Below are 26,392 nucleotides of genomic sequence, written 5' to 3'. Positions count from 1 at the left end.
ATCTGGGAATGGTTCTGAGGGCAGGAGCGGAGTGGCGCACATGTGAGGAAGACTTCCTCGCTGTCTCCAGGAACCAGTGGAGGAACAGCAGCCCAGAGGGGGAGTTCTGGCTCCTTTTGCAGCCGAGGCAGAGAGCTCGCTGAGGTTCAGCCTGGTGTTCATCTGAGCCCACCGCAGATCCCTTGGCCAACTGGGGTGTGTGTGTTTGTGTGTGTGTGTTTGTGTGTGTGTGTGTGTGTGTGTGCAAGGGGGGGAGACGACCTGCTTCCATTTGTTTTGGCGAGATGAATCATTCATATCTTCCAGGGACCTCTTTTGAAAAGTGTGATTTAAGACTCCTGCCATCTGTCTTTGAGATTGATTAATGCGCTTTTATTCAACCAACCTCCGTCTTACTCACACCCTCTTCTTTTTGAAAGTAAACTCAGTGATATTTTAAGACTTGCTATTTTTTTTTTAATCCATAATGTCCACTTCTACACACACCTGCTTATCAGTTTGTCAGTACGCCCCCGAACAGGAAACCGATCCTGCTATGACAAATGTGCAACGTGTGATAAGTGACGGTGATAAATGAGTCTTCAGGCTAACGGGCAGGTTGTCACTTACGTGTTTACCCTAATGGCAGAAACAGACGCAAGCTTCACAGGCGCACAGGTTGTCAGTCTCTGGCATCCCAGCGTCCTCTGGGGCCCTGTCTGCACAGCCATGCATCAACGCTTTGTTGTTATCTTTCATCTTTGGGTACCTGCCACCTCGCAAGGCTCATCCTGGGAGTTATGGGTCTGCGGGAGGTCACGGCCTCGACTTCTCCTCGCTCGGTGTGAAATGTGCCGAGCAAACGGATCCAGGGATTACACAGAGATTGGACACACTGGCTGGATATCTAAGGGCAGACTCCCATAAAGGTCTCTGTGGCTGGATAGGTGTGAAAGGGGTTACCAGCCCATCTGTTTCCAGATGAACATTCCTCACCCCTTCTGAGGTGACAACATCAGAATGATTCTCCAAAGACACTTGTAGATCTGAATAGCTTTATCTTAGCAAAGTCATGGATATTAGTTCAAATTTAAATAAAGGTAACATCATGATGTCTACAGAACTTTTGGGCGCTTGAATGAATATATCTTCATACCCTGTACCTCGAATGGACTTAAGGAAGAGAACTTTTTTTTTTTTTTTTTTTTGCTATGGTTGATTTACTTAAAAAAATGTTTTTGCCAATGGTCATCTATGCTTGTTAAGACCCTCTGTTATTGCAAAGCGTGGGATTAAAAATGTAAGTTTGGTTGAATCCAGTGGATCTAACGTGGAAGTTCAGCACTGCAGCCACTCCCATGAACGGCACTTTTCTGTGGAATTGTTGGCATCTGTGTTTTTGTTGACAGTGTTGGTGTTCCTGCAGTATTCACGCACTTTGGGCCTGTCTTACCACAGCATTTAAAATATATCCTGTGTGTTTTTCTACACTGGAGTTTGGTACAGTTGTTGACACATGTTGCATATCTAGGCCTTTCGCTTTCTTGCCTACTTCAGTTCTTGCTCCTGTTTCTATTGACCTCTAGGGGGCACTATTGTTGAAGAATCCCAAAGGGGCTTTATCCCACTTTCAAAGCGCCCCAAATTGCAAATATTGTCACTTTAATTAGATACAACCATGTTTTCTGGTCTAAATAAAAAAGAAAATCAGTCAACAGCAGCTATTGTTGTAATGAGATATAATTCTGTAATGATGAAGATTCTGCTGTTGTAAAAAATATCACGGTATATTTGGTATTTGTTGGAAGATTGGGCCGTTGTTTTTATTTCCAGCAAATGACACCTCAAAAATTCTGCTCTACGGGACGGTAGCAGTTTGGCACCCTGCTTAATGGCACCTCATCTGGAGTAAAAATGTTCCACGCTGAATTATCAGAGCTGGTTTTGGTCCATCCACTCTCCATTTCCCAAGCTGAATCCCCACAGGCACGACTACTGACACCCAAATAAGGAGCTGTTTGACTTATTTGAATTGCCCTGTGGGAATTTCGAGCAGAATGCGACTCTGAACACAATTAAGCGTACGCTAAAAAATAAAAAACAAACCACATCTCCCCATAATTAATATCAGGCTTCATCAAGGTGAGTTGATTTAACAAACACTGTAGAAGAATGCAAATGAATACGATGCTATACTAAAACCCAGCAGCTCAAGGTCACCCCAGCAAGTGTTTAAAAATACACCTGGATCCCCTCCAGGTTTATGCATATGGAGCAGCCCAGACATTAACATTGTAGTGGAGGCATTGGTTGCACTGTGGGACATTTCCTGCTATGCATAGGGCTACCTTAATAATCAGAGGAAGAGCTATTTTTCAGACGTATTGTTGTGTCCAAGACCTTTGAGACACCGCGGGAGAGGAGCGCCGTGACTCTGCCGCTGTGCAGTAAAAACGGTGGAGGTGGAAATGGTTGGGACGAAATGCGTCAGTCCGCCCTTCCCATAGTAAACTTGATTTCCTTCTGCACTTTTTTAGACCTTTTAAAATTAATGAATGGGGCTTTGCCCAAACCTTTAAAGGTCATTGACTAATACGGGGAAAAGGTCGAGCAGAGAGTGGAAGTTGTTAGATTTAGATAGTTTTGTTGATAAGTAGGATGCCAAAGGGCTGGGAAGAAAAAGGCCCTGTTTGTTATGTACATTTAAATAAAATACTGTACAGACACATTTGAAAGCTAAGATGCAGTCATAAAAAATGGATCCTTATTAGGATAGTAGGACTAAGGTACTGGGAAGGAATAATAGTCTGATTATCCACGTAAGTGGTCTCAACTAGCAGGATGTGGGTTGGAAGGATGCCTCCGAACAAAGAACCTTTGTTTTTATTAATCCCTCTGGGATATTCTAAGGTCAACTGAGCCTGCCTGGATTCCATCATAGTCACATGTTTCTGTTTGCGTTTGTGAGTTTGTGCGATACAGATAAACGATCTGACTTCTGCGGGCGTTTTGGGTGGTGTCGGTCGAAGAGCCTCTGACGCAACAGAACCCCACTCAGTGGCTTCAGGCGACACGGTCCTTCCTCCGTGCTGCTTTCAGTTTAATGGTTGAAAACTGGCGTACGTATGAGATGATGAGATGCTGGACTGTTTTTGGGATGAGATGTTGTACGTTTTGGAGCAAACCTAAAAGACAGGAGGGGGGCGGCAGGGGGGTGGAACACAGAGGGTTAGTCATGACCAAACAGGGTGAAAGTCGCACTACCACAACTGAGCTAGTTTGATACAAACAGCAGATCAATGGTTTCCAGCAGAGATGAGAACATTGATCAGTAAAAAAAGTGAGAGCTGCTCTCTGTTTCCAGTGCGCAGTTGTGCACCGTATTTATTTTTAGAAGAGCCTATGGCAGCAGATGAAGGCATGGCATCAGGGACCTATTCAAAGTTAGAAAGTAAACTGACCTCAAGGTCAGTGCACAATGAGTGGATGCTTTGAAACTGTGTTTTTGCCTTTTGGAGCTGTGTTATGGTTCAGTCTATCTCTCGCATCTCAGATGGTTCACAGTAAATGAATGAATGAACGTTGTTTTTTAAAAAAAAACAACTTTAAAGGATGTGGAGTGAGTCATCATTCTGAATAGCGGCCTCCTGTATGGTCACAAAAGAAAGGCACAAAGCTCTGGGTCTCCATCTGTTATTATTAGCGCCGGGAAACTTTGTTCGTAATGTTCCGAGATTTAAGCGTCAAACATGAATGGCTTTAAAATGCTTTTTCATGTTATTTGATCCAGCCAGTTAAGTGCATTCTATATCACCCCACGAGTCCAACAGGAAATACCACAGGATGCCAGACGGAGTAACCCAATAAAAGCAAAAGGGCCCAAATCATTAGTGGGAAAACACGCTCGCATAACACATCCAGATGTACAGGCTAATTGGATTTTACCATTAAATCAACCGTTGTTCAGCCTTTGTGCTTTTATGAGACCGACCGCAAGGTAGAGTGAAAAAGGGGATGTTGGAAGCAACACAACATTGCCTGAACCGGGGAGCTCCGGTTGCCAGCAGAGCCTCCTGCACTCTGTGGGGCAACTATTCTTAAATACTTCCAAGCAAAAAACTGCCTGAGGAACTCTTCTGTTTTGCATTCGACTCTGATGTAAATAAGATGTGATCTTCGAGGTAATTGCTGCGGGGAGATAATTTCCCTCCTGTAACCAGGGCTGCCCCCAGAGCTATGGGGTGGCCATTAGAGACGGGGAAGTGAGAGGAAGGAGGAGGGGCTCAGTTACATCAGAATTGCCATGCATCTTCGCTCCTGGGAAGAACATCCTTTCTGACTGGAGAAATTAGCACCTGAGAACGGTCACATCCTCCACAGTTCTCCATGGGTGGCCTGATGGAAATACACGCACGTGGGCTGGACACCAGAATGACATCACCTTTTTTTAGACCCCATCTCAGTAAGCTCGCAGAAAATAAAGATCATTTAGTAGAACTCTCATTTCACTGTGCAACTGTAAAGCTTGTATATGGTCACAGAACAGTGATTGGCAAATTGGGACTGACTCCCGCACGTGCACAGATCACCAGCTAATATGAGGAACAAAGTGTCGCCAACACCCACCTCTCCAAAATTACTTTTGGTTGTGAAACTTTGGTATCTGTTGCAACACTTAAGTTCTACTCCCTTCCTCCTCGGTCGACTCCCTGCTGGGTTTCGTCATGCCGAGTGTGTCACAAGGCAGCAGTGCCATGGTGATTAACCCGTAGAGTTTAGCTGCAACTGGCACAGTAATTGTGGTAATGTCGAGGAAAACAAGCTCTGACCACGGCTTCTTGAAATAGAATTTTTAAAAAAAGAGCAAAATTAACATGGCAAGGAGCTCTTTGATGCCCAGTCCCAACAAGTAATTTAATAAATGCGCTAAATCGTAGTTAAACAATGGTGCATGTGTGGGTGGACACGTGTTTATATTCTGACATGTCTTTTAAATGGGCCTTAATATTGTTTTGGAAAGCGTGTCCTCTTCACTTTTTTTTGGCCCTCTTGTTCCCTCATCTCTAATATTTCCTCCACTCCACGCCAAAGCACACACACAAACACACTCACATATAGAAACACAAAGAGTTTGATATGAGGGAGGTGACAGACAGTTGAGCCGCCACCCTGGAGAGAGCAGAGTGGAGTGGCTCTCCAGCAGGGACGCTGACGTTCACACTTAAATGCTTTAATAGGACTAAAGTAGACAAAGGCCGCCAGTGACGCAGTCGGAGCTATAATGGGCTCAGCACATTGCAGGTTCGCTGGGCTTGTTATTGGACAGCGCTATTTCCATCCCCGCAATCCCTCATCAGCCTCAGGAAGCTAGTTATAAATAAAAAGTGTAGGTTAATCACCGCTAATATGGCCAGCTGATTGACCAGGTTTTTTTCAGTTTGTGCTAGAAACTAGTAGGAAAACAACAGATTTAATTTAGGATGTGCTTAAAGGAAAAAATGATTTCAATCGGACTGATACAATAACAGCCGTAATGCAGTTATAGAGTTTCCAGTCTATAGTGGAAAAACACCCAAACGGGAATGTTGCAAAATTAACTTGTGACCTTTGAATATCAGAACACGGCCAAAAAAATGTAATTTGCAGAATGTGTCATATAAATAGGTCAGAAATCCTTTCATTCACGTGACAACCTTAATTCCTCTTTCTAGCGTGTGGCCCACTGGGTCAACAGTCTCTTACAGGTACGCTGACAGATGGACTATCAGGTCTTTTCCGTCTTACCTGAGACTGAAGCCTTGTGGTCACTGGACAACTGCTAAAGCAATTAAATCTCTTAGTTATCAAAATAGCTAACAAACCAGATTATCTCTGGTAGATCGTTGACCTGACACCTTGATTATACACAAGGACACGAGCGTGATCCCTTTTAACAAGTCAAAGAGTAATATGGTGGCGTGTTGTCGTGTGCCTGCAGATGGCCCATGAGCCGACTCCCGTTCTGGACGTCTCTGTCGCGGCACGATAAAAGAATTTGAGGGGTTAAATGTTTGTCCAGCTGAAACAACACAGTAAAACTCCTTCTCCACGTCTCTGTAGCCCAGTCGTCAGAGCTCAGCGCCTAAAAATAGCCTTGCTGGCTCCGAGCCCCTGGCTGGGGGACAGGTCAAATTATGAAGGAAGATGAAAAATTTAAAGGCGCAGGCAGCCCGGCCACAAACCCAGCCCTGCATCAGTGGTCAGATAGAACATTTGACTTGACTTTAATGGGGTTTGACATCATATTAACTATGGATGTTGGACACTCTGGGATGTAATATTAATTGAAATGTTCCTGTTATCCGGCTCGATGGAGCTCAGAGTTCCCCGTTGACACATTTTAGGAACGCTAGTTTTGTTTTTCATTTTGAAAATGAACAAATGAGGTTTATGTAATGGTGGCCGTGCTATTCTGGCATCTTACAGCTGGCTTCCTTGGTCAGCTGAAAGCATGCTTCCTGAGTAGCATTACTGCCCTGGATACACACTGAACCCCACACATGCGCTTCAGAGTCTTAAATGAACACCATGTTCATTTAAGATCTCTTTGGGCTTCTTCCCATGTGCAAGATTTCCTTGTCAGAATATATCACCTGAACCACTTTGCATAAGCTTGGAATAATATGAAAAAAGGAGGGAAATAGATCATTCCAGAGCCCGAAATGAAGACATACATAGAGAGAGAGACAGAGAGCGAGAGGGAGAGAGAGCGAACCAGTCTCCATCTGCAGAGAGCGAGTCAGGAGACATGCCTTCTGGCAGGAGCTGTAGAAGACAGCTGTGTTTGGTGTGGTATTTTTAAACGCATCAATGCTGCTCCAATCCCTGCGCCTCGCCTGACCTATTTTTAGCCAGGGCTGGCCATTGTTCTATTTCTGTCACCTGTGGGCCACGCAGTTGTTGATTCACATGCAAATGAAGCTTACTCCCGCCCTGGTTTGCATTAGAGCTCCTCGGTGCCTCAGTGCGCACAACACAGCTTTGCGAGCCGCTCGGCGCACACTTTCCGGCGTCGTTGCTCAGTTAGGTTGAGGAGGGAGAGAAAAGAGCCACATACCTGGTACAGATACACAGGGGGGCAGATAAGATAACGCGATACACCTGCGCTTGCCTTGGGAATCTGTGTTCGTGTTTGGTCACTGGCAGCGCTGCAGACGCAGCCTGCTGTTTTGCACCGCCGCTTTCAGCAGTTCGAGCGGCGGATCGGAGGAGGAGGAGGCAGAGGAAGGAAGGGAGAGAAAGAGAGAGAGAGCCTCATGTCGCGGTCGCTCCCCTGACTGGCTGAGGGGTGGCTCTTTGGTGACAGGAAACGCGAAGGCTTGCGATGAGACCTGCGCGCTGAGTGGAGTATGCTGCAGACGATTTACGAGGGCGAGTCAAGTTTCTCCACAACAGAAGGGCGCGTCGGACACCAGCAGTTACCCAACCAGGGCAAGATGCACAACGTGAACGGCTCAGGTGATCACACGGCTCGCTTCTGCTCTCTCTTTCTTCCTCTCTCTCTCTGCATTCCAAACTCCTCTCTTTGAATCCGCTCCCACTTCCCTGCTGTCTGCCTCTCCTGCACACATTCACTCCGCTCCTCTCCCTTGCGCACATACTCTGCGCTCAGCTGGCCTCTGTCAGAAAAGTGAACTGAAAGCTTCAGCTTGGTAGGATCAGGCGCTTCTTCCCCAATTAAGGTATTTGCTCTTGTTACGGTTTGTTACCTCAAGCTGTTTCCAAAGATAGTTTTTACTCCAAAAGCTATTTGTATATATTTTGAAATGATCTGCTGTGTATTCACACTGTAATGCTGTGTAGCTGAGCTTCTGACTAAAGGCTTTCTTTTTGACAAGGGCTCTTCTATTTTTGACACAAGCATTGAACTAAAGAGTACAGGGCTGACGCCAGCATGAGTAAAGTCTATTCAATGTATTGACTCCACATGAGTCACACAGTGTTTACTTTGTGTTTTTCACTGCGGGGGCCATTGATCAGCTCATAAAATGATCACTGGACATTGTTTGAGTTGTAACATTGTCTTCTGCTACCTGCAAGGCAAGGCCCGTGAGGGAGGAGGTGTGGTGTTAAAGAGGTGCAAATGCGTTAAAACATACAATGTTTAATGTCTATTCATCAAATGTGTATTTAGCTTCATGCCTTTGACAAAATCTACTCGTATATACTGTCTTATTTTGATCTAAGTTGTGCTTTTAGTCGTACTGCAGACAAGCAAAGCAGAAGCGTTGAGAGAAACCCTCCAGAGGCCCTGGTCTGAACGTGAGGGGATTTAAAAATAAGACACAGGGATGACACATTCTTTCTCCGTCAATAGAGCAGGTTATTAGTATATCAAGCCTCAAATGGCTCCGGGGCTTCTTTACTCGTAACAGCCCCATAACCTAAACAACAGATACAGAGAGCACTTGAATTTGGGCTTTTGCTCATTCTGTGGGTCAGCTATTCTTAGGTGAGTTATTTCCAGCTTATGGCATTAGCCTGCTAAGATTAGTCGTCTGTGCGTTATCATTCCATCTCAGTATGCTGCTGATATAACAGCGGCGTGCAACAGATATTTTTAGAGGGTTTTATAATTTTCCCATCTTTTCCCCCTCCAATACTTCATAACAAAGTCACTTGATAATATCTAATGTCGAGATGCTAATCTGAGATGTTTCTGTACGAGTTTATGAAGAAGATGTCGTAGATACTGTCGGACCCGGGAGTTATTACATAATACTGCGCTCCAACGTGAAATGAACGGGCATAATCAGGGTTTTGTTCTGTTGTTTGCACAAGTGACATCAAAGTTCTGGGGAAAATGGTCCTTAGGTTAATTACTTGCCAATGAATGCAAGATATCATGCAAAATATCACGCAAGCTCCCATCAATGGGGACCTTTCAGGCAAAAACAATGGTGCACCTTTCAAGTCCTCTCCCCTGAATGCCGCATCCATTCAGCCTGCCTCACTGAGTGTGTGTGTGTGTGTGTGTGTGTGTGATGAAAGTGTTGATCAGTCAGAGACCGTGAAAATGACACCTGAATTGGTCGTTCAGCAGCTGCTCATCACCAGATTCAAGTAAATTTCTATTTCACACCATTGGTTGCTCTTGATTGACAAGTACACAGTTTTTTTTTTATTTTTTAGTTATTTTTTAAAACTTAATAAGCAGGTGCAGAAAAGTAATTTATGGCCTGTGTGTTTTTTTAGGGCTTTAAAAATGCACTGCAGCTCAATGGGACAGATTTATGTGAGATTTTATTTCAGATATTTTAGGATCCGGTGCCAATGTTGTCCACAGATGATAGGATGAAGATTAAAAAGAAGTCTTAAGAGAGGGAGTCGCTAATTAACAGCTAGAGTTTGCTGGGTTTTTAGAATTCTCCTACCTTCAGTTTGTGTTGTTGTCTTGTGAAGAGACATGGCAGGACATGGAGAACAGGAGATGACCGGACTCCTGGCACCTCTTGGTTGAAAGGCTGAATGTTGGGTGATGGCCTGGAAGCCGCAGCGCTCGCTCAGCTGCAAGGACGAGCCCGAGTCTTAAAAATAAAGACCTGTTTCTTGCTTTAGACATGCCAGCTGCTCAAAATAACAAGGCACTTAATGAGAGATCCGGCACCACATTGCAGTCCCAAGCATCGGCTTATTTTTGCCCTCAAACATCTTCTGTATCTCTGGTTCTATTTATACCCATCCAGACAGAGAATTCAGAGCAGCAAGCATGTCTCGCGCACAATAAGAGCCTGCAACATGCAACAGGTTTAAAGCACACTCTTAAGCATGTTGGATATAAACTTGGTTCATGAGTCCCACCACTTGTTGAAGCAACTGCGTATTTGTGAGTGTGAACAGTCCTTTATTTGTAAAATCTAATTATTGCCTTTGGTGTTTTTGACCTCTGGATGTGTTTTCGGGGCAGCTCCTCAGTCGCAGGAGTTTTATTTCACCGTTATGTCATTAGCAGTGTGTCTTGTGAGCGACACAGTCCTGCCAATGAGGTCACGCTGTTGCATTAATCAACAGGTGGCAGTGAGGTCTGCCAAGAGATGCCGTAATGTGTCACATGCACAAAAAAGAACTACAAACCCCAGGTTATAAGCTTATTCATGCTGTCGAGGTATCTCTTGGCGCGAAATTAGCTGCACCAGCTTTATTTAGCTGGAAACGTGTGTCAAACCCCAGTTGGAACACAACAAAGATTCAATGGACTCAACAGTTGTGTTTGGCCCTTCAAAGATTCTTAAAATATAGATCTGTGCAGGTTAGATCATCCTTTGTAATAGAAATGTTTTAAGTAGTGCGTGTGCAGGCTGCGGAGCTGGCTAATGCGGCTGGCGAAGAAAACAAGGAAAAGATCGCCGAAGCTGTGGTTCTTCTTTTAACTCTAAAACTGATGACAGATGGGTTATAGGTATAAACACTACAAGGATGCTGCAGCGAGAGAGTGGCACCAGGCCAGGAGTCACCCGATTCTCCACTGGCAGGTCGTCCACAGGGAGGAATCTGGGCACGGGGCAGGGTGCTCGTGGCTTTGCTAAAAACAAATGTGTCTTTCATAAATCTCTTGTTTACCAGCACCTTGGGTCATGACTGTGATCTATCTATCTATCTATCTATCTATCTATCTATCTATCTATCTATCTATCTATCTATCTATCTATCTATCTATCTATCTATCTATCTATCTATCTATCTATCTATCTATCTATCTATCTATCTATCTATCTATCTATCTATCTATCTATCTATCTATCTATCTATCTATTATCTATCTTATCTATCTTATCTATCCATTTATAATTTTTCTCTGTTTTATTAGTAGCCTGTCTAAATTGACCAAGCAACCTCACAACTGTGACTATCTTTCAGTCTATATAAAGACACCCCCCTGCCCCCCCACTCAAAAAAGACATTTATATTTAGCTCTTGTTGGTGGTTCCGTTTTCTCTTCTGCCCGTGGAGTATTTTTGCAGTACTTTTTTTAGTTCCTAGTTTCGGGGCCTGCGTGCCAGGACTATAGCAGATCTGCATGTGCGAATAGATGTAATTCACCCGACGAGCGCATCTTCACATCAGAAATGGATCCATTACGGCCGCTGCCGTGGAGCAGGAACAGTTTCTACCTTTAGGATCTTATTATGTCCCTTCAACGCTGTCATTCTGCCTGACCTTATTTCTGCAGACAAGAGCAGAACAGGCACATACGGCCGTTGTTCTGTCCTCAAGGGCCATTTCATACAGCCTTGGAAAATTCTGCTTCCTCCTCTCTCATTCCTATCCTGTTAATGTCTGTGTCCCCCCCCCCCCCCCCCCCCCTCGCCTTTTTTTCTGATGGCAGCTCAGCTTGATGTGTTGATCAAAGTGGAGATTCTTAATGCCAGTCACAGCGAGAACACTGAATGAAAGATGAGATTAATTAGATGTCTCAGTGATGAATTCTCGGGGCAGCAGGTGTTTTTTTTGAACTGCTATTTTTAGATCCATTAGGTAAAAGCAGCAATCTCTCTGACTGAACCCTTCATTGGTTCACAGGATCATGGCTGCAGAACAGCGGCCGCCACAAAAGACTCCTTTGTGAAGTGCTTACACACTAAGATTAATATTGTTTGTCAGAGAGCAGGGTGTGTTCTACAGGTGCCTGTTCTCTGCGCCTGCTGAGCTGCTGACCTCCTCTCTCATTTGATTGGAGCTGTTTTTAGAACAGAGGAGAAAATTACAGAACGGGACTTCCTTCTATAGCTCGCTCTTCTCTTTGAACATGTTTTAAGGCGAGCTATCACCTAGCCACCAAATCCATATACTTTGTGGGTATGTGTGGGTGTGTGTGTAGGGGGTGTTTTATAATGCTTCCTCTCTGCTGGGGACTCCTTTTCTTATATAGAAGAGCTGAAAGGCTGTTGTAGTCAACATGTCACATCGCCACTGTAGGCAGGAGTTGACATGCAGTGAGACTCCATATCTGCAGGATGGGGAGACATAATTACGTAGGCAGTGTTGCCATGGCAGCGGCAAGTTAGGGTGGTGGATACTAGGGTGTGGGGGTTGTCACAGACCAGAATTGCGCCACTTGCTTTTATGTTTCTATTTATACTCATCACCAGCGCACACACATGGAATGGTGGCTATGAAAAACAGGCTCCACGGCTAAATAAATGAGTGGCAGCTTCCTGACTGACTGACTGACTGACTGACTGACTGACTGACTGACTGACTGCTGCTGCTGCTGTGGACTAATGATGCAGGTTAAAATTTATTATTATTGAAGGTAAATGCATGACGGTACCATCAGAAAGTTATGTATATTATCAGCTGTAGCATGCAAGTTTCCTCTAGAAGTTCTACAAAAAAAGAAAACAGGTGGTGCCACAACTTTGCCAAGATTTGTTGCCTCAAATGTGACCCCTGAGGAGATTATGGCGAGAATACGCGCAATAACTCTCCCACCAGCCGTTGGCATTTTAAGGAGATTTAAATACTTTTCTGGTCACAAAATGGAAGGGACCTTCGTCAGTCCGGCCCCTTCCTGAAATGGTTACATCATAATCGGCATGATTAAGGAGGATAAATTTAGTAAATTTTGAATTTCAGTTATGAGAAACAGAAATTCACCCACAAAGTAAAAAAAAATAAATGCGGACAACATTGCATAAACATTAATCAGCAACTTATTCTCCAGGGGATGAAGAGATGAAGTGACCCTGTCTCCTATGTTCTGGCAATCGATTGTCTCTGCAGAAGAGCCTATATATAGACGTTTGAGAGCAAACGGATCTCTGTGGACGTGGCAATTATTCCTAATGGAGGCAGTTGTCAAATACAAAGGCAGTTCTGCAGAACGGCGATGTAAGGACAACAGGGGAGTTATTTCCGACCCATGTGTGGGCTTCAGGCACCGACTACGCGTCGCTCAATCATTTATGTTAAGCGTTGGTACCTACACAATGCTGTAGTCCAGACGGGGAGAAGCACTAGCTTTATTTATCTAGCAAACGGCGGGACGCACTTGCGTAACGAGTAAATGGCCACATTTCGTGCCAGATGTCCATCGAGTTTGTTGCACAGCTGCTCCCAGAAGACTCTGCGCTGATGAATGCGATCCCATGTTTGTTTATAGACGCTATTGTAATTACATGTTTCTGAGGACCACAGGAAAGAAAGTATTGCCCTCTATCGCGTAGTCTCGTCTCCCTCATCACCAAGGAACATGCAGCATTTTACTCTGATTCATTTTTACGGCGTGATTTTAATCTATAAAAGTAAAATGCTATTACATAAATCTGTTTTTCCTTTTTCCTCCACTTTGTGGGCCTCAGTGGACGTAAAGCCTGACGTGCCGCTGTGTGTGGAGCCATTATCCCCGTTGGACCTGCGCACTGATCCGAGGATGCTGGGGCCAGGCTCGGACCCAGGGATGTGGGAGAGGCAGCTGCAGCAGGAGCTGCTCCTCATTCAGAAGCAGCAGCAGATCCAGAAACAGCTGCTCATCAGCGAGTTCCAGAAGCAGCATGAAAAGTTGACCCGTCAGCACCAGGCTCAGCTCCAGGAACACCTCAAGGTCGGTATCGCACTGCCGGACATTTTCACAGAGAATATAAGATAAGTCTGCACAGTGAGATAGTGTATGAGCAGCATATTACAGGCGGAGAACAGTCCATCCCAGCAAAACAAACGGGGCGGAAGTTCACTGGGGCATTACATGATACTTTTCTGTGTTTGCTGACTGGTGGTGTGCAAATCTCTCAGCTTCAACAGGAGCTCCAGGCCATGAAGAAGCAGCAGGAACTGGCAGAGAAAGAGCGTCGTCTGGAGCAGCAGCAGCAGCAGCAGCAGCAGCAGAATCAGCAAGAGAAGGAGCAGGAGAGGCACCGGCGAGAGCAGCACGTCTCCAGCCTGGTGCTCAGGGGCAAGGAGCGCTCTCGGGAGAGTAAGAGCTCGCCACCGTCATCAACAGCACGTCAACAAACAAACAAATTTGCACCAAATTTGTAATGTGTCAAGACATTGGGGGGGGAGTCTGAGTCAAAATTACAAATCACAGCTGGTGTTAAAAATGAGCTGAATTCAGGATGGGAGTATATTTAGTTGCTTGATTTTTAATTATAGTGGGCTAAATGATACTGTTGTTATCAGTTTAGATAAAACAGAAGCCCAACTTAATGAGTTTATCCATACTTTTAGGAATCTAGTCACAAGAGTTAAATCATTTATTATAAACTGCTGTTCCAAATCCAGATACTTTAAATGGAAGTGATGAAAACTTTAAACGACATGATTGAATGGTGTTTTTGCAGCGAACCCCCCCCCCCAAAAAAAGTCAGGATTCATTATTTTGAAATTTGATTCTGCACTATGACACCATAATCCCAGATGGTTTAAATGGATATAAATCAACTTGCCCACCAGGGGGAGATGTTCCTACATTGCTCTTGAAGAGTGTCTAAACACAATTAGCAGAAATTGAATTAGATAGTGCATTAATTTAACTGTATTTAATATAGGGGGCAGTAGAAATGAAAAACGGATTGCCCAAGGGTCACCCCAATTGTGTTGCTTGTCTCTTTTGGTCTCACAGGTGCGGTGGCCAGTACAGAAGTCAAGCAGAAACTCCAAGAGTTTCTGTTGAGCAAATCGGCAAAGGATCCAATCAGCAACGGAGTCAGCAACTCCATGATCCATCACCAAAATCTCTGGTACACGTATGTAGATTTAGATATTAAAGACAAAGAATATACCGTCAAATCCCAGAGAACCTGGTTGTCTCATAGTTACCCTCTCTGAAACAGGTCCTCTCACCACACGTCGTTGGACCAAAGCTCCCCGCCTCTGGGCGGCACATCCCCCTCCTGCCAGTACACTCTGCCATCTCCAGTAGAGAGCAAGGATGACTTCCCCTTGAGGAAGACAGGTGTGTTCATTTGCATGCATACATACATGTGCACACATGTAGTGAGTATCTGTTTGACCTTTTGCCCTTCAGGAGGTTAAGTATTTCCTGTTTCTGTTGCTGCTGACCTGCTATTACCATCAGCTTAGCTCAGCCTCCCCTTATTGTCGTCTCTTCGGGGCCAAGAGAACCATTAGAGAAGAACCTAACTCACAATTTGGCATTTTTATGAATTAATCGAGCACTGAATAAGACACCATTCCCTATATTATTGCCCCTATTATTGTCAAATTTTATAGCCTATTTAAAGTGTTCACATTAATCGCAGAATTTAAGCCCCATAATTTCTCCCGAGTTATTGAAAAGTAAATGAAAGTAAATGAAAGTATTTTGATTATACGCAAGTTCCCCTCAAAAAGCAGTAGAGGTTTGCAGGAGGAAGTCTTGAGGGATGGCTGTGTAAATAAAAATAACCCCTTTGTCTCAGTTTGCATAAGAAAAGCGGCCTGTTATGATATAAAACCCTCATAATTACTCAATGAGGTCACCAAATCACATTATGTCTTTCCCCCTTCACGTTTCCCTAAATTACAATGAAAAACAATTCAACGTGTGGCCTGTGGCCTGTGGTGTGAGTGTGTGTGCAGTTAACACACCAGGCACAGCAATCATATCTGCTGACATCAGTCCTTCTGTAAAGAAATAAATGTGAATAAAAGAGTTATGAGGATTTTTCCATAAGATCAACATTAATATGGCTCTTTTAAAATCCCAAACAGCAAATTTATCCTCAAATTATTTGTTTTTCTATGGATTGAATCAGTTTATTAAAGGCGATTATAGGTGAGGAAAAAAAATCTTCTCATCCCAACTTTGTATTGAAACGAATGTATATCTTCTTGCCATTCTCCGCCACTTTCCCGACTCCCTGATGAATCTATTTTCTGTTCTTGGAATTCCTGAATCTATATGTGGTCATTTCCTGCTTAGGCTGACCTCCCCCACTTCCTGTCTGTCTTCATTAAAGCCCTCCAGGGGCTCAGCACCCGGGGTGGGGGCGAGACACAAAGGTGGTGTTGTTCCCCGAGCCGCCGCCTGTCACCGAGTGTTGATTGGCAGGTGTTGCTGAGCTAAGATGGGCGCAGGGCGGATGAACTACGGCGGGGCTGTTTGTTTAAGCCCAGATAGTTCTCTCAAAACAAAGTGTGGAGGACTCCAGCGTGTTCCGTCTCCCAGAAGGGCTGCGTGAGACCGCTGCAGTAATGACGCTGTAATATTCAGAGTGCTGGCTTACGCTCGCTCCGGCACTTAGATCTCCCAAGATTTCATAATAATTTACCCTTTCCTCCTTTTTATGAAGGGCAAAATAAACAATTAGCGCTTTGATTGCTGCGATGAGAATAGCCGCAGTTCCCTTGGCTTTATTCCTCAGCAGTGTTAAGAATATCACGTGATTAACTTGTTTACTCGTGATACATCCTCTTTGTTTCCATTTCCGGTAACTGGAATAGCGCGGACCGAGGGCACGGGATAGTCTGTAACAAGAATAGTCGCGGCTTAACAGTAAGCAGTGCAGCACCCTCGCCAGTCTTGACCCAGTTATATTTGTGTGCGTTCAGCAGGTGCAGGGCAGAGTTTGAAGAATAATCCCACAAAGATAAACCTTCTGGAGCCTTAAGTTGGATAACGCGAAAAGCTTTAGGTTTCGGACCTGATCTGATATTGATCTCGCAACCCAGACATTTTTATTTGTTTTAATTGAATCAACATTGCCCTAATTCCTCCACAGCAGCATCAGTTAAGTTGTTCCAGTGCCAAGAATTTCTGTGGCAGCACCTGAAGCTAAACTAAATAGATTTGAGATCAATATTTAGCGTATTTGCGGTTGTGGATCTAATGTTTCATTCGTTGAGATGCAGGAGCAGCACCGAACCGGGCGTTCTCCGTGTTAACCGCTAACGACACGTCCTGTTGCACCGTGCACTGGGGTGTATCTCTGCCTCCGCTGAGACCGGTCGAGAACGCGCTTGTTCCCTTGCTGCTGTCTGGCGTTCCTGTAGCGACCAATTGGGATGCGTAGTTTGGTGGCAGCGGTGTGTAAAAATAGAAAGCAATCAAGGCAGTGGGGTGTGAAGCAGATTCATGCGGCTCCCAGCAGCGTTTTCTCTCTATTTATCCCCCCTGCCTCCTTTCTTCTTCCCTCGCTCTTTCATTCTACCTCACACCCACAGGATTAGAGGTCTGTGCCACGTATTAGGAAAGAGGGTTTTGCTGCTTTTGACAAGAGCCAAAAATAGTAGCATGTAGCCCACTCTCCCTTGCCGTGCCCCCCCCCCCATCTCCACATCCCTGCAGCGCTCCTACGTCATAGCCCCACTTTGACATATATAAAATGGTATCTTGTCGACATCGTAAAAGGCTTATTGAATTATTTATTTCAGTTAAATAATTCAACCAGGTTGGCCATTGTGTAACAGGATGTTTACATAACTGGAACAGCCCCCCCCTCGGTCGGAACACCTCATCTCTGCTCGCATGTATGTGTGTAACGCTGACCGCGGGATCCCCTGTCCAAAGGGCTGATGGGAAGTCCACATGAAATCTGTTGAGCCAGTGAGTCAGACAGTCAGATGCGAACTCTTGATGCAATCTTGCATAATCTTTAGCTGCCAACTACACTTCCTGCCACATAGAAGTTTCATCTGGTCTGACTTTTGTTCTATTTTTTTAGAATCTCCACTGCCACGCATTGATGTGTAGATTATTCTTTAGAGACCAGTCAAGCCAAGTTAAAGGTGTTGTGAAAGAGTGACAGTATTTTCTCAGTTATTAAACTGAATGTGTGTTTTGTAACGATTAGATGAGTGTTTTTTTATAATGTTTCTGGTGCTCATCTTCTAGGTTCTTGGTTATATTTGTGACCCTTATCAATAAATAAACAGTCTTCATTGACTTTAATCTACACTCAGCAATTCTGCCTTGGTTTTATGCTTTGGCAGGAGTGTGTAAAATCTGAATAATTTCACATTTTTATGTCAAAACCACAACAAAACAAAAAGGATTTGGATCGGTTCAGGACAGGCAGAGCTTGTGCTGACTGTGTAACTGTTTTGCATTAGGATCAGTGTGTGTGTGTGTGTATGGGGGGGGGGGAGGTATGAAACATCTGCCATGTTTTTATGTTAGTTTAACTGTTGCTACTGGATCAGACTGTGGTCACCAGTGCGGCAGGTAGCACTATTTCACTTAAAGCTCGTGTGTTGCTCAACCTAATTTCTTCCAGATGAGGTGGAAATGGGCCCAATCTTGACTCATTTAATTCATCTTAAATCTCTCCTGAATTTTCGCTCAAAATAAAAATGTTACACGTCAAAACATGACAGCATTTCTTCTAAGTTCACTGATTTATTCCTAAATGCTAAACTGTTTTTTTTTTTTTGATAAAGTCCATTCTGCTAAAGCTGTAATAAAGCAAAACTGCTGGCACTTCTTTTACATCTCCTATTAAGGTTTGTAGGTTGCAAATAATGAGGACTTCCAGAGCTAAATACGTGTTTGGGTTCTTTTTTATTAGCGTCCGAGCCCAACCTGAAGGTACGATCCAGACTGAAGCAAAAAGTGGCAGAGAGAAGGAGCAGCCCGATGCTTAAAAGAAGAGATGGAAATATCATGACTCCTTACAAGAAAAGGGCTCTGGAATTAATGGGTAGGTAGAAATAAAGTCAAATAAGAACAAATGAAAACGGTCCATGCACACGAAACCATCCTGAAGCTGGAGCTGCTATTCTGAGCCTCTGCATGTGTGTGCCGAGTGTGAGCGTGCACTCTTTCCTTGATGTTTTGTAGACTCTACGCCCACTAACAGTGCCCCTGGCTCCGGCCCCAGCTCTCCCATAGGGGCTTCCAGTGCCTTGGGGGCTGAAAATGGTCCCTCCTCTCTGCCTACTACCACAAAAACGGAGGTATGTCTATAAATCATCTCCACTGCCGTGCACTTGCCCAAAGAAAGTGAAGCAGAAATCTTGCTGCTGTTACTGTTGACATGCATTTAAAGACCATAACTAGAATTTTAGGCCATGTAACCAGTGCTAGTCTGGCCTGATTGTAGCCAAAAAAGAAAAACCCAGCCAGTTTCCCTCCTCCAACTAAAATAACTTTTAAAGCGGCACAGACAACATAGTTGCAGGAAAATACAAGACTCTTTTCAGCATTCAGCTCGACAAGGCAAAAACAGCAACTGCTTCCTAACCTGACTTTTTCTTATCCAGATGTGCCGTTCGATTAAGATTTAGTGTTTGGAAAGAAACTCTTTCGCCTGGCTGTAAGGTTGCTCTTGGCCTGTCCCTGCTGTTCAGTCAGATTCCTGGCGTCACATGTCATGACTTGTTTGGAGGTGTTTCCCTGTAGATTCGTGGCTGAATTATTGACCAAAGCTCCCCTTAGACAAAAGCTCACAAAGTAGACCGTTATGAAGGGTGGCAGATATGACACATTTGTGAACAACGGAGCAGCTGTGTTGTCCTTAACCGTTGATGTTTACTCTCTTTGGGACCTCCAGTGACATGGGGAGTGGAGAGACGCCCTGACAGCAGGCTGAAGGTCAGGGCTTAGCAAGACAGATGAATTGTGGACTTTAATCGATATCCCAGGCACTAGTAGCCAGTGATATCCGCAAAGATAACAACATAAACACACATGATCGCTATTGTGTCGGCCCGAGCTAAGGCTCTCATTGAAGTCGGGGGACTCTAGGGGTTCTTGCAGACCTCATGCCTGTTGCAAAAGCAAGACATGTTTGTACGCTGTTACATTAGGTATCCTTTTTCAGAGGGAACGGTTCCCCTGGGTCAAATATGGGCCGGATATCCACATACAGGTCACCGAGTACTGGTAGGGGTTGGAAGGATAAACATGGCTGTTCCAAAACCACACGCTGCTTTGCTGCTCTGCTGGGTACAGGAAATATGCCCCAGTGCTGATGTTCACTGAGAGAGTAGCCTGAGGGTGGGACTGGGGAGTAACACCAGGCAGCCGGCCCGCTGAAGACGGAAGGGCCGAGGGTGGAAGGGTAGATTTAGCCTGCTGTCTCTGACAATAGCAAATCATCCTCAGCGGTGCCGTTCCGCAATCTGCCTGGAAAGTTCTCCCGCATGCAATGCCTCCGAATCATCCATCATTTAAAAAAAATTCAGCCTTTCGGTTTTGCCGCGAGGAAGACTGTTGTTCGTCACAGCGAATTAGCGTTATTGCCGCGGCCCATGCTGACTTTTGCAAAAGTTCACGCTGTGATTTCTGTCGTTCATCTCCTCCTAAATCTAAGGTTTTGTTTTGTTTTTTGCTCTGTCCTGTCTGCCTCCCTGACGCAGAGATGGCCCTCACAGCCAAGACTGTTCCGACCTGAGGGCTCTGTGTCGATGCTGAGCTTATACACGTCTCCCTCTTTACCCAACATCTCCTTTGGGATTTCAACCGCATCTTCGCCCATTAGCGTGAGTACTGATAACCCACATGTTTTACACGAAAGGGAATCTTGCACATTGCACCAGTATAGTGATCCGGTCATACTAGGTTTTCTAGCTCAGAGTTGGCCCAGTGGTTCTCATCTGTGACCACAGGTCACTGACCTCTGGCCTCAGACGATTTTTATCGCCCTTAGATAAATATTGTTCGGCAGTGTCTTGTGTCAGGCATCCTCTTATCTCCCCCTATTACCTCATTTATCACAACCTTTAAAAAAGCCCACTCGACCCAAGTGCATCTACTGATAACACATCACATGATATATTATTTTTTTCAGCTTCGTACCACATTCCATAGAGGCCTTTCGTCAGCTGCAATAACTGGCTTTGTTAAAATCTGATTAACTACAGGACATTATTCTGACTGCCGAAAGCATCTTAGCGCTTGTCCTTCTGCCCATCTGCAGCTTTTTGTAATTGTGTTTGTTCTCTTAGGCTGCCATGGCGTTGAAGGACAGATCAACAGAAATCAAGCACGGGTTGCCCGGGCAGCTGCTTGGATCTGTGCCACTTCAGACGGGCCTGGAGTCCAAAGTGAGCCCGAGTCACCAGGCGCTCCTGCAGCACCTCCTCCAGAAGGAGCAGATGAGGCAGCAGAAGATGTTCTCCTCCGGTAGAATCCCACCCATCCCAAATTCACTTCCAAACATTTTGAGGTGGAACATGACTTAAATCTAACCTCTTGCTCCCTCTTCAAGGCCAAAGTGCCATGTCGTCACACCCTCAGTCCCCCCTGGCAATGAAGGATCGGCCCTCCAGTCGGCCGAAAATACCCAAACACCGACCCTTGAACAGGACCCAGTCTGCACCGCTACCACAGAACACGCTGGCCCAACTGGTCATTCAGCAGCAACACCAGCACTTCCTGGAGAAACAGAAGCAGTATCAGCAGCAGATTCATATCAATAAGGTATTCTGCCATTCATAAATCGGTGGGAAAAACAACTTTATAGTCATACTTAAAAGTCTTTATTCATCCTTTAAAGGTCTGCTTTTACGACAAGGAGACTGGTTTAATGGCTTTAAGCACACAAAAGAGGTCTATTTTTATCCTTTGAGAAAGCCTCTGTGGTGCTTCAGATTTATTCGGAGGTTGTTGTCTGTTCTTCCCGGGAATCCTGCTGGTATTCCTGACTTCAAATGTGGCAAAAAAAAAAAAAGAAGCTTCCCCTGCATTAATTCTGTTATCGTAGCTTAAGGCATCAACCCCGTCCACATGCTAACTCCGTGAAATTCAATTCACCCAAGTTCAAAACGAAGGTGAAAAAAAGTGTTCAGAATACATTTTGTTCCTCTGTGGCAATATTTGTGTTTCTGTTAGCCCGGCTGAGGTGACCTTGCTCTACAGAGTGTAATTATTCTGCTGAGGGACGCGTGCGAGGTGGCAGACGCTCTGAAAGGCTGCATTGTGTGAGCTCACATACTGATGTGGCTGGTGCCTGAAAGAGCCATGGGAACCATTGGACCAGAAGTCATAAAAAAGTACAGAGCTGCATAATGCAAAACTTTAACTGTAATAAAAAAAAAGTTTCTGCTTGATTTGCTCTGCAACTATCAAAGCACATTTTTCCCTTTTAGTATCGGCTGCTGTCGTAACCAGTGTCATTATTAAAAAGTCCTTTTTGAAGTTTATTTAATTTGAAAAGGGCTTTGGAAACATTTTGACGTCTTGTCTAGAAACATGTGAACAGGCCCAGCTCTGATTACTCAGGCCAATGAGATCGCAAGTAAAGCCTCTTTAAGTGGAGGTTATAAATGGTCATTAATCAGGGATGAGCCCTCAGTGTTTATTGAGAGTGATCGCTGAAACATTGCCCTAATTAATTTTCGAGAAGAGGCTTGACTTGGTTGTTTTTAAACGTCCTTCAGTAGAGGGAGCTAATAAAAAAGTGCAAGAGCTTAGGGACTTTAGGAAGAGATATGAACTGTGTTTACGCATGCCAGGCTAAGGAGGCTAATTCTCCGAGCTGAACGCATATTATTCTGCGGCCATCGCTTCTTATTTATGTTCCTGGAGACCTCTTGTGGCAGAGAATTTAGATAATAGCGTATTAATATTGTGGATTCGCTAAAGCTGCATGACAGTGGGATTGTTTGAGTTTAAATTTACAGCTTATCAAAGAGCATATGTTTGATTTTTGATATCTAGGATAGCGAAGGTTCCAGGAAATACTCACTAAAGTATTCCCGTAGCCTTTTTGAGTTGTTGTTTTGAAAAGGATAGTCATCTTTTAAATCGGGAGATGAATTATTGAGGGTTCTTGGCTGAAGCATTTAACAATTAACATGGACACAATTTGTTTTGCAGCTGTTGTCCAAGTCCATTGAGCAGCTACGTCAGCCGAGCGCACACCTGCAGGAGTCTGAGGAAGAGCAGGAGGAGCAGCAGATCAGGGAGCAGATGCAGCGCATGCAGGAGGACAGGGTGCCCCCTGGAGGAGTGATCCGGAAGCACACGCTGAGCTGCAGCAGCGGCTCAAGCGGCGAGCTCCCCGATGGTCACTACGGGGTCATCAAGGTCAAAGAGGAGCCGGCTGATAGCGAGGATGAGGGGCTGTCCAATCCGAGTCTGGAGTCAGAGCACAGCGCCTACCTTCATCAGGTCAAAGGAAGATTAGTGATAAGAGCCATGATATGAAAGGGTAGACGATGAGATGGCGCGCCTGCAGCAGTGCAGATGCGCAGGTCACGGCTGTGCCCGCGTTTGTGCAAGCTACACGCAGTTACAAACATGGCAGCCATTGCACAGTAGGTCAGCTCTTTCCTTTTCCCTGCCGCCACATCCTGAGCTCGTCCCGCTCTCCAAGACTCTGTTTGTGATGTTTGTGTTGTGATCTGTAAAATATGTATGTTTCACATTCGTGTATATAATAAGAAGACAGTTTAAACCTTTTTTTTTTTTTTTTAAGAGCTGCTTCGCTTGTCTGAAGTCCGCTCAGGTGAAAGAGGTTTTTTTTTTGTACATATAAGTGGATTTTAGTATCAAAGATGTTCTTTGGAGGGGAGCTTGGAAACAGGTGTACAGTTTTGAGAAGCGGCCTCATGTTCCTCTGTGGTTCCTTTTCCCCATGAAATATTTCAGTGTTCCTTCGTCCTCGTCGGCTTTGGGAATTGTCAGAATGAGTTAAATGGTTTAAAACACTATGCGCTGTTGTCAAACTCTGTGCTGATGTTTCATGTTAAGTTGTCTCAAATCTGAACCAACAATTAATGTCCGTCTTAGAAAGAATGTATAATTAAATCTTAAACCGAGGATGCTCCCCATATTACAGCCTTCTGCTCGCCATTGGAATATAATGTTCTTATGGAGGTTTTGAAAGCTAAAGCACCAAATCCCTGCTAGGGCATGCAGGCATCTCCTTCAGCCTCTCCGTACACTCCCAGAACCGGAGCCCTGCGTTAAGCCCAGCACTCCTCCCTCTCTCCCTCTGGGCCCAAATCAAAGCTCGGTGGGCTCCTGCCCAGATTTTAGCAGAGGAGTCAGACGGAGAGAAAGAGAGAGCGAAGGCTGGGCAGGAAATGCCTTCTGGAAGCCAGGACTTGGAGTGATTCATGTGTGCAGGAATGTTGAGAGAGGAGGACCTAAGGTTGGAGGAGTCTAAGAGGCCAAGCTTTAGAATTGATTTACTGTCAAAGCAAATTACAAAGCGAGCGGGGATATGGTGAAGGGAGTCCCTTTTAAATGGAACCGTTTCCTTCGTATCCCCCAGTGGCCTGCTGAGATTGGATGCTCAATTTAAAAAAGAACTTGGATGGGACCTTTTTTTTCTCTCGAGCTGGTTTTCCCCCCTGAAAAGTGCCCGTTGCGACATGTACAGCCTGTCTTACAGTGATCAATCGAGTGTATCGCATAACCGTAAACCACCCTCTTTCATTTGTGCTGTCAAATAAATGTGCAAAAAATAATGCTAGCGTAAAGTTCTGTGTTTCTATGGAGATGAAATGTGTCTGTCTTACACTTCATTCGGAGGGTCTGATGTTTCTCGTACCAGTAAATACAATCGCAGCAGCAATGTGAGTCTTGTTGTGTCGCTCCTTCGGTTTTTCGGCTGTAACGAGAACCTCCGCTGCCAGCAGAAGTGATGGAGGTGGGGGTTGGGGAGGGGTCCTGTGGTCTGTTCATAGCAATTTGTATTTTTTTTCCCTTTTTTGCCTTGTGTGGTTAACCTTTCTTTTTAAAACAAAGAACTGAATAAAGTTAATTTACCTCTTACGCCGTTTCACCTTGCAGATAATTTTATTGCTCATTTAAAGGTTGCACGCCAAGCTCTCTCTCTCTCTCTCTCTCTCTCTCTCTCTTTCCTTCCCCCAAAGCGTTCTGCTTTGTATCAAATCAACAAAGTACATCCTGAAAAATGCTGACATCTTAAATATACCACCTAAATCATTCTAATGCAGCTCGCCTTTCCCACACTAGGTCGCATAACCTGGATCTTTATTTCCAGGGGATCTTTAGTAACCCTTTAAGGGGAGCTTAAGAGACTTTTAGAACATTTCTTTGATGTGAGCAAGCAAGGCTTCTTGTTGCAATATTAGAGCTGCACAGATAAGGTGAGCTGTGAGAGGGTGATATATTACTTGCACAGGTCCTTTCAAACCAAGCTTAAGCAATTTCACAGCAAGCTTAGTTCTTGGAACTTCCCAGATATGCTTATACTCACAGTGATGGGACGGGAAAAGTTCACCCGACGTGTGAAGTTGAAAAGATCCTCGTAGAGGCAGCAGTTAAAGGGAGGGCAACTTCTAATCGATTATAATAAATGGTTTGCAGCGGCCGTAAAAAGAAATACTTTTCATTTGATTGGTGCAGTTAAATGTTGGCCACAGACGTGCACCATTACATCAAATTTGGCGTTATTGGGGTTAAATTCGACACTGACGCTTTCCTAAGTAGACGGCAGCCTGTCCATCAGGCCTGGTTTTGGACGAGCTGTTACACAAGCAGGAAGAAAAAAGGAAAGCAATGGAACCCAAATCCATCCAACCCCCCCAAAACACCTACAGAGCCAGTTGTAAAAGCAAACAATCATTTAAAGGTGTAAAGAATTAAGAATAACACAAGCCTCCTTTTTTCATGTGAAATGGGTGAGATTTTATTGGAGGCAAGATTTTTTTTTTAAATGCATCTTTTATCGCCTACTGAGTTGTAACAAATAGGTCCTTGGACGCAACACTGCTCCAGAATGTGTGAGTGATAATGATGCTCACTGGCGACAACAATGTTCACTGAAAATGATTCAGATCCAGTTCACACAAATGGTCGTGAATTAAAGTTCTTACATGCTTTGACTGTCGAGGTCTGTGCTCACATGTGCTATAATGGAGCCTTGTTGTTCCCAGAAGGCTAATAATACATTAAAAAAGACAAGTAATCAGGAGGAGAGGAGTGGGTGTTAACATAAATGGAGCCTTTCAGAACATTTGCAGGTCATCCAAAAATCTTTCTAAACAGTGATGATGAAAGAAAATAGTTGCTGCATGAAACAGACGGTAGATCTTCTGGATTAGTTCATTTGTTTTTGGTTTGTTTGCTTTTAACGGGACTATTGGTGCTTTAAACCCCAGAAAGAAAGTGTAAATTAACGTCCGCCTTGCTAAAAAGAGACTGAGATGTTTCTGTCGAAGAGATTCTCATGGACTCTGTCGGGTTAAAGGTCTTTAAAAAATATAATGCCCAACGACCGAGGTGAGATAAATTAGAACTACACCTTCAAAGGTAACATTGACAAACATGTAAATAATATCTGCTGTTCTGCTGTAAAGGTGACTGGAGGCTCTCCTTCATACTCGTCCATATTGCTTTTCTTATGTGTGCACATTTTCCAACTGTCTTCGGTGCATGTCAGGATTTGGAGGAACCTTGTATCTGGTGGAGCAGCTCGGTGTTTTTCTTTCCACGTGTGCTCAGCCATGCTGGAGGTGGAGGATGTTGAAGCGCTGGCAACAAATGGACGAGAGCCTTTAATGTCCTTAAACAAAAATA

General features: G+C 44.5%; 1 protein-coding gene across 5 annotated transcripts; it reads left to right on the top strand.

Moving 5' to 3' along the window:
• The first annotated feature begins 6,954 nt into the window (after positions 1–6,954).
• On the top strand, positions 6,955–24,622 carry hdac9b (histone deacetylase 9b). Of its 5 annotated transcripts, none has more exons than XM_011605738.2 (11): positions 6,955–7,476; positions 13,320–13,561; positions 13,750–13,930; positions 14,579–14,696; positions 14,790–14,911; positions 18,465–18,596; positions 18,737–18,852; positions 20,257–20,379; positions 20,845–21,022; positions 21,108–21,319; positions 22,718–24,622. In XM_011605738.2, the coding sequence occupies exons 1-11, from the start codon at positions 7,368–7,370 to the stop codon at positions 23,045–23,047; spliced, it is 1,863 nt and encodes a 620-aa protein (XP_011604040.2). In that variant the 5' UTR covers positions 6,955–7,367; the 3' UTR covers positions 23,048–24,622. The 5 variants fall into 5 exon arrangements, with proteins under 5 accessions (XP_011604040.2, XP_011604038.2, XP_011604039.2 ...); XM_011605736.2 differs by having other exon boundaries at positions 14,570–14,696; XM_011605737.2 differs by having other exon boundaries at positions 6,956–7,476; positions 14,579–14,702.
• The last annotated feature ends 1,770 nt before the right edge of the window (positions 24,623–26,392 follow it).

The sequence above is a fragment of the Takifugu rubripes genome, chromosome 7 (genome assembly GCF_901000725.2).
Source record: "Takifugu rubripes chromosome 7, fTakRub1.2, whole genome shotgun sequence".
NCBI lineage: Eukaryota > Metazoa > Chordata > Actinopteri > Tetraodontiformes > Tetraodontidae > Takifugu > Takifugu rubripes.
This window is presented reverse-complemented; position numbering and strand designations above follow the sequence as displayed.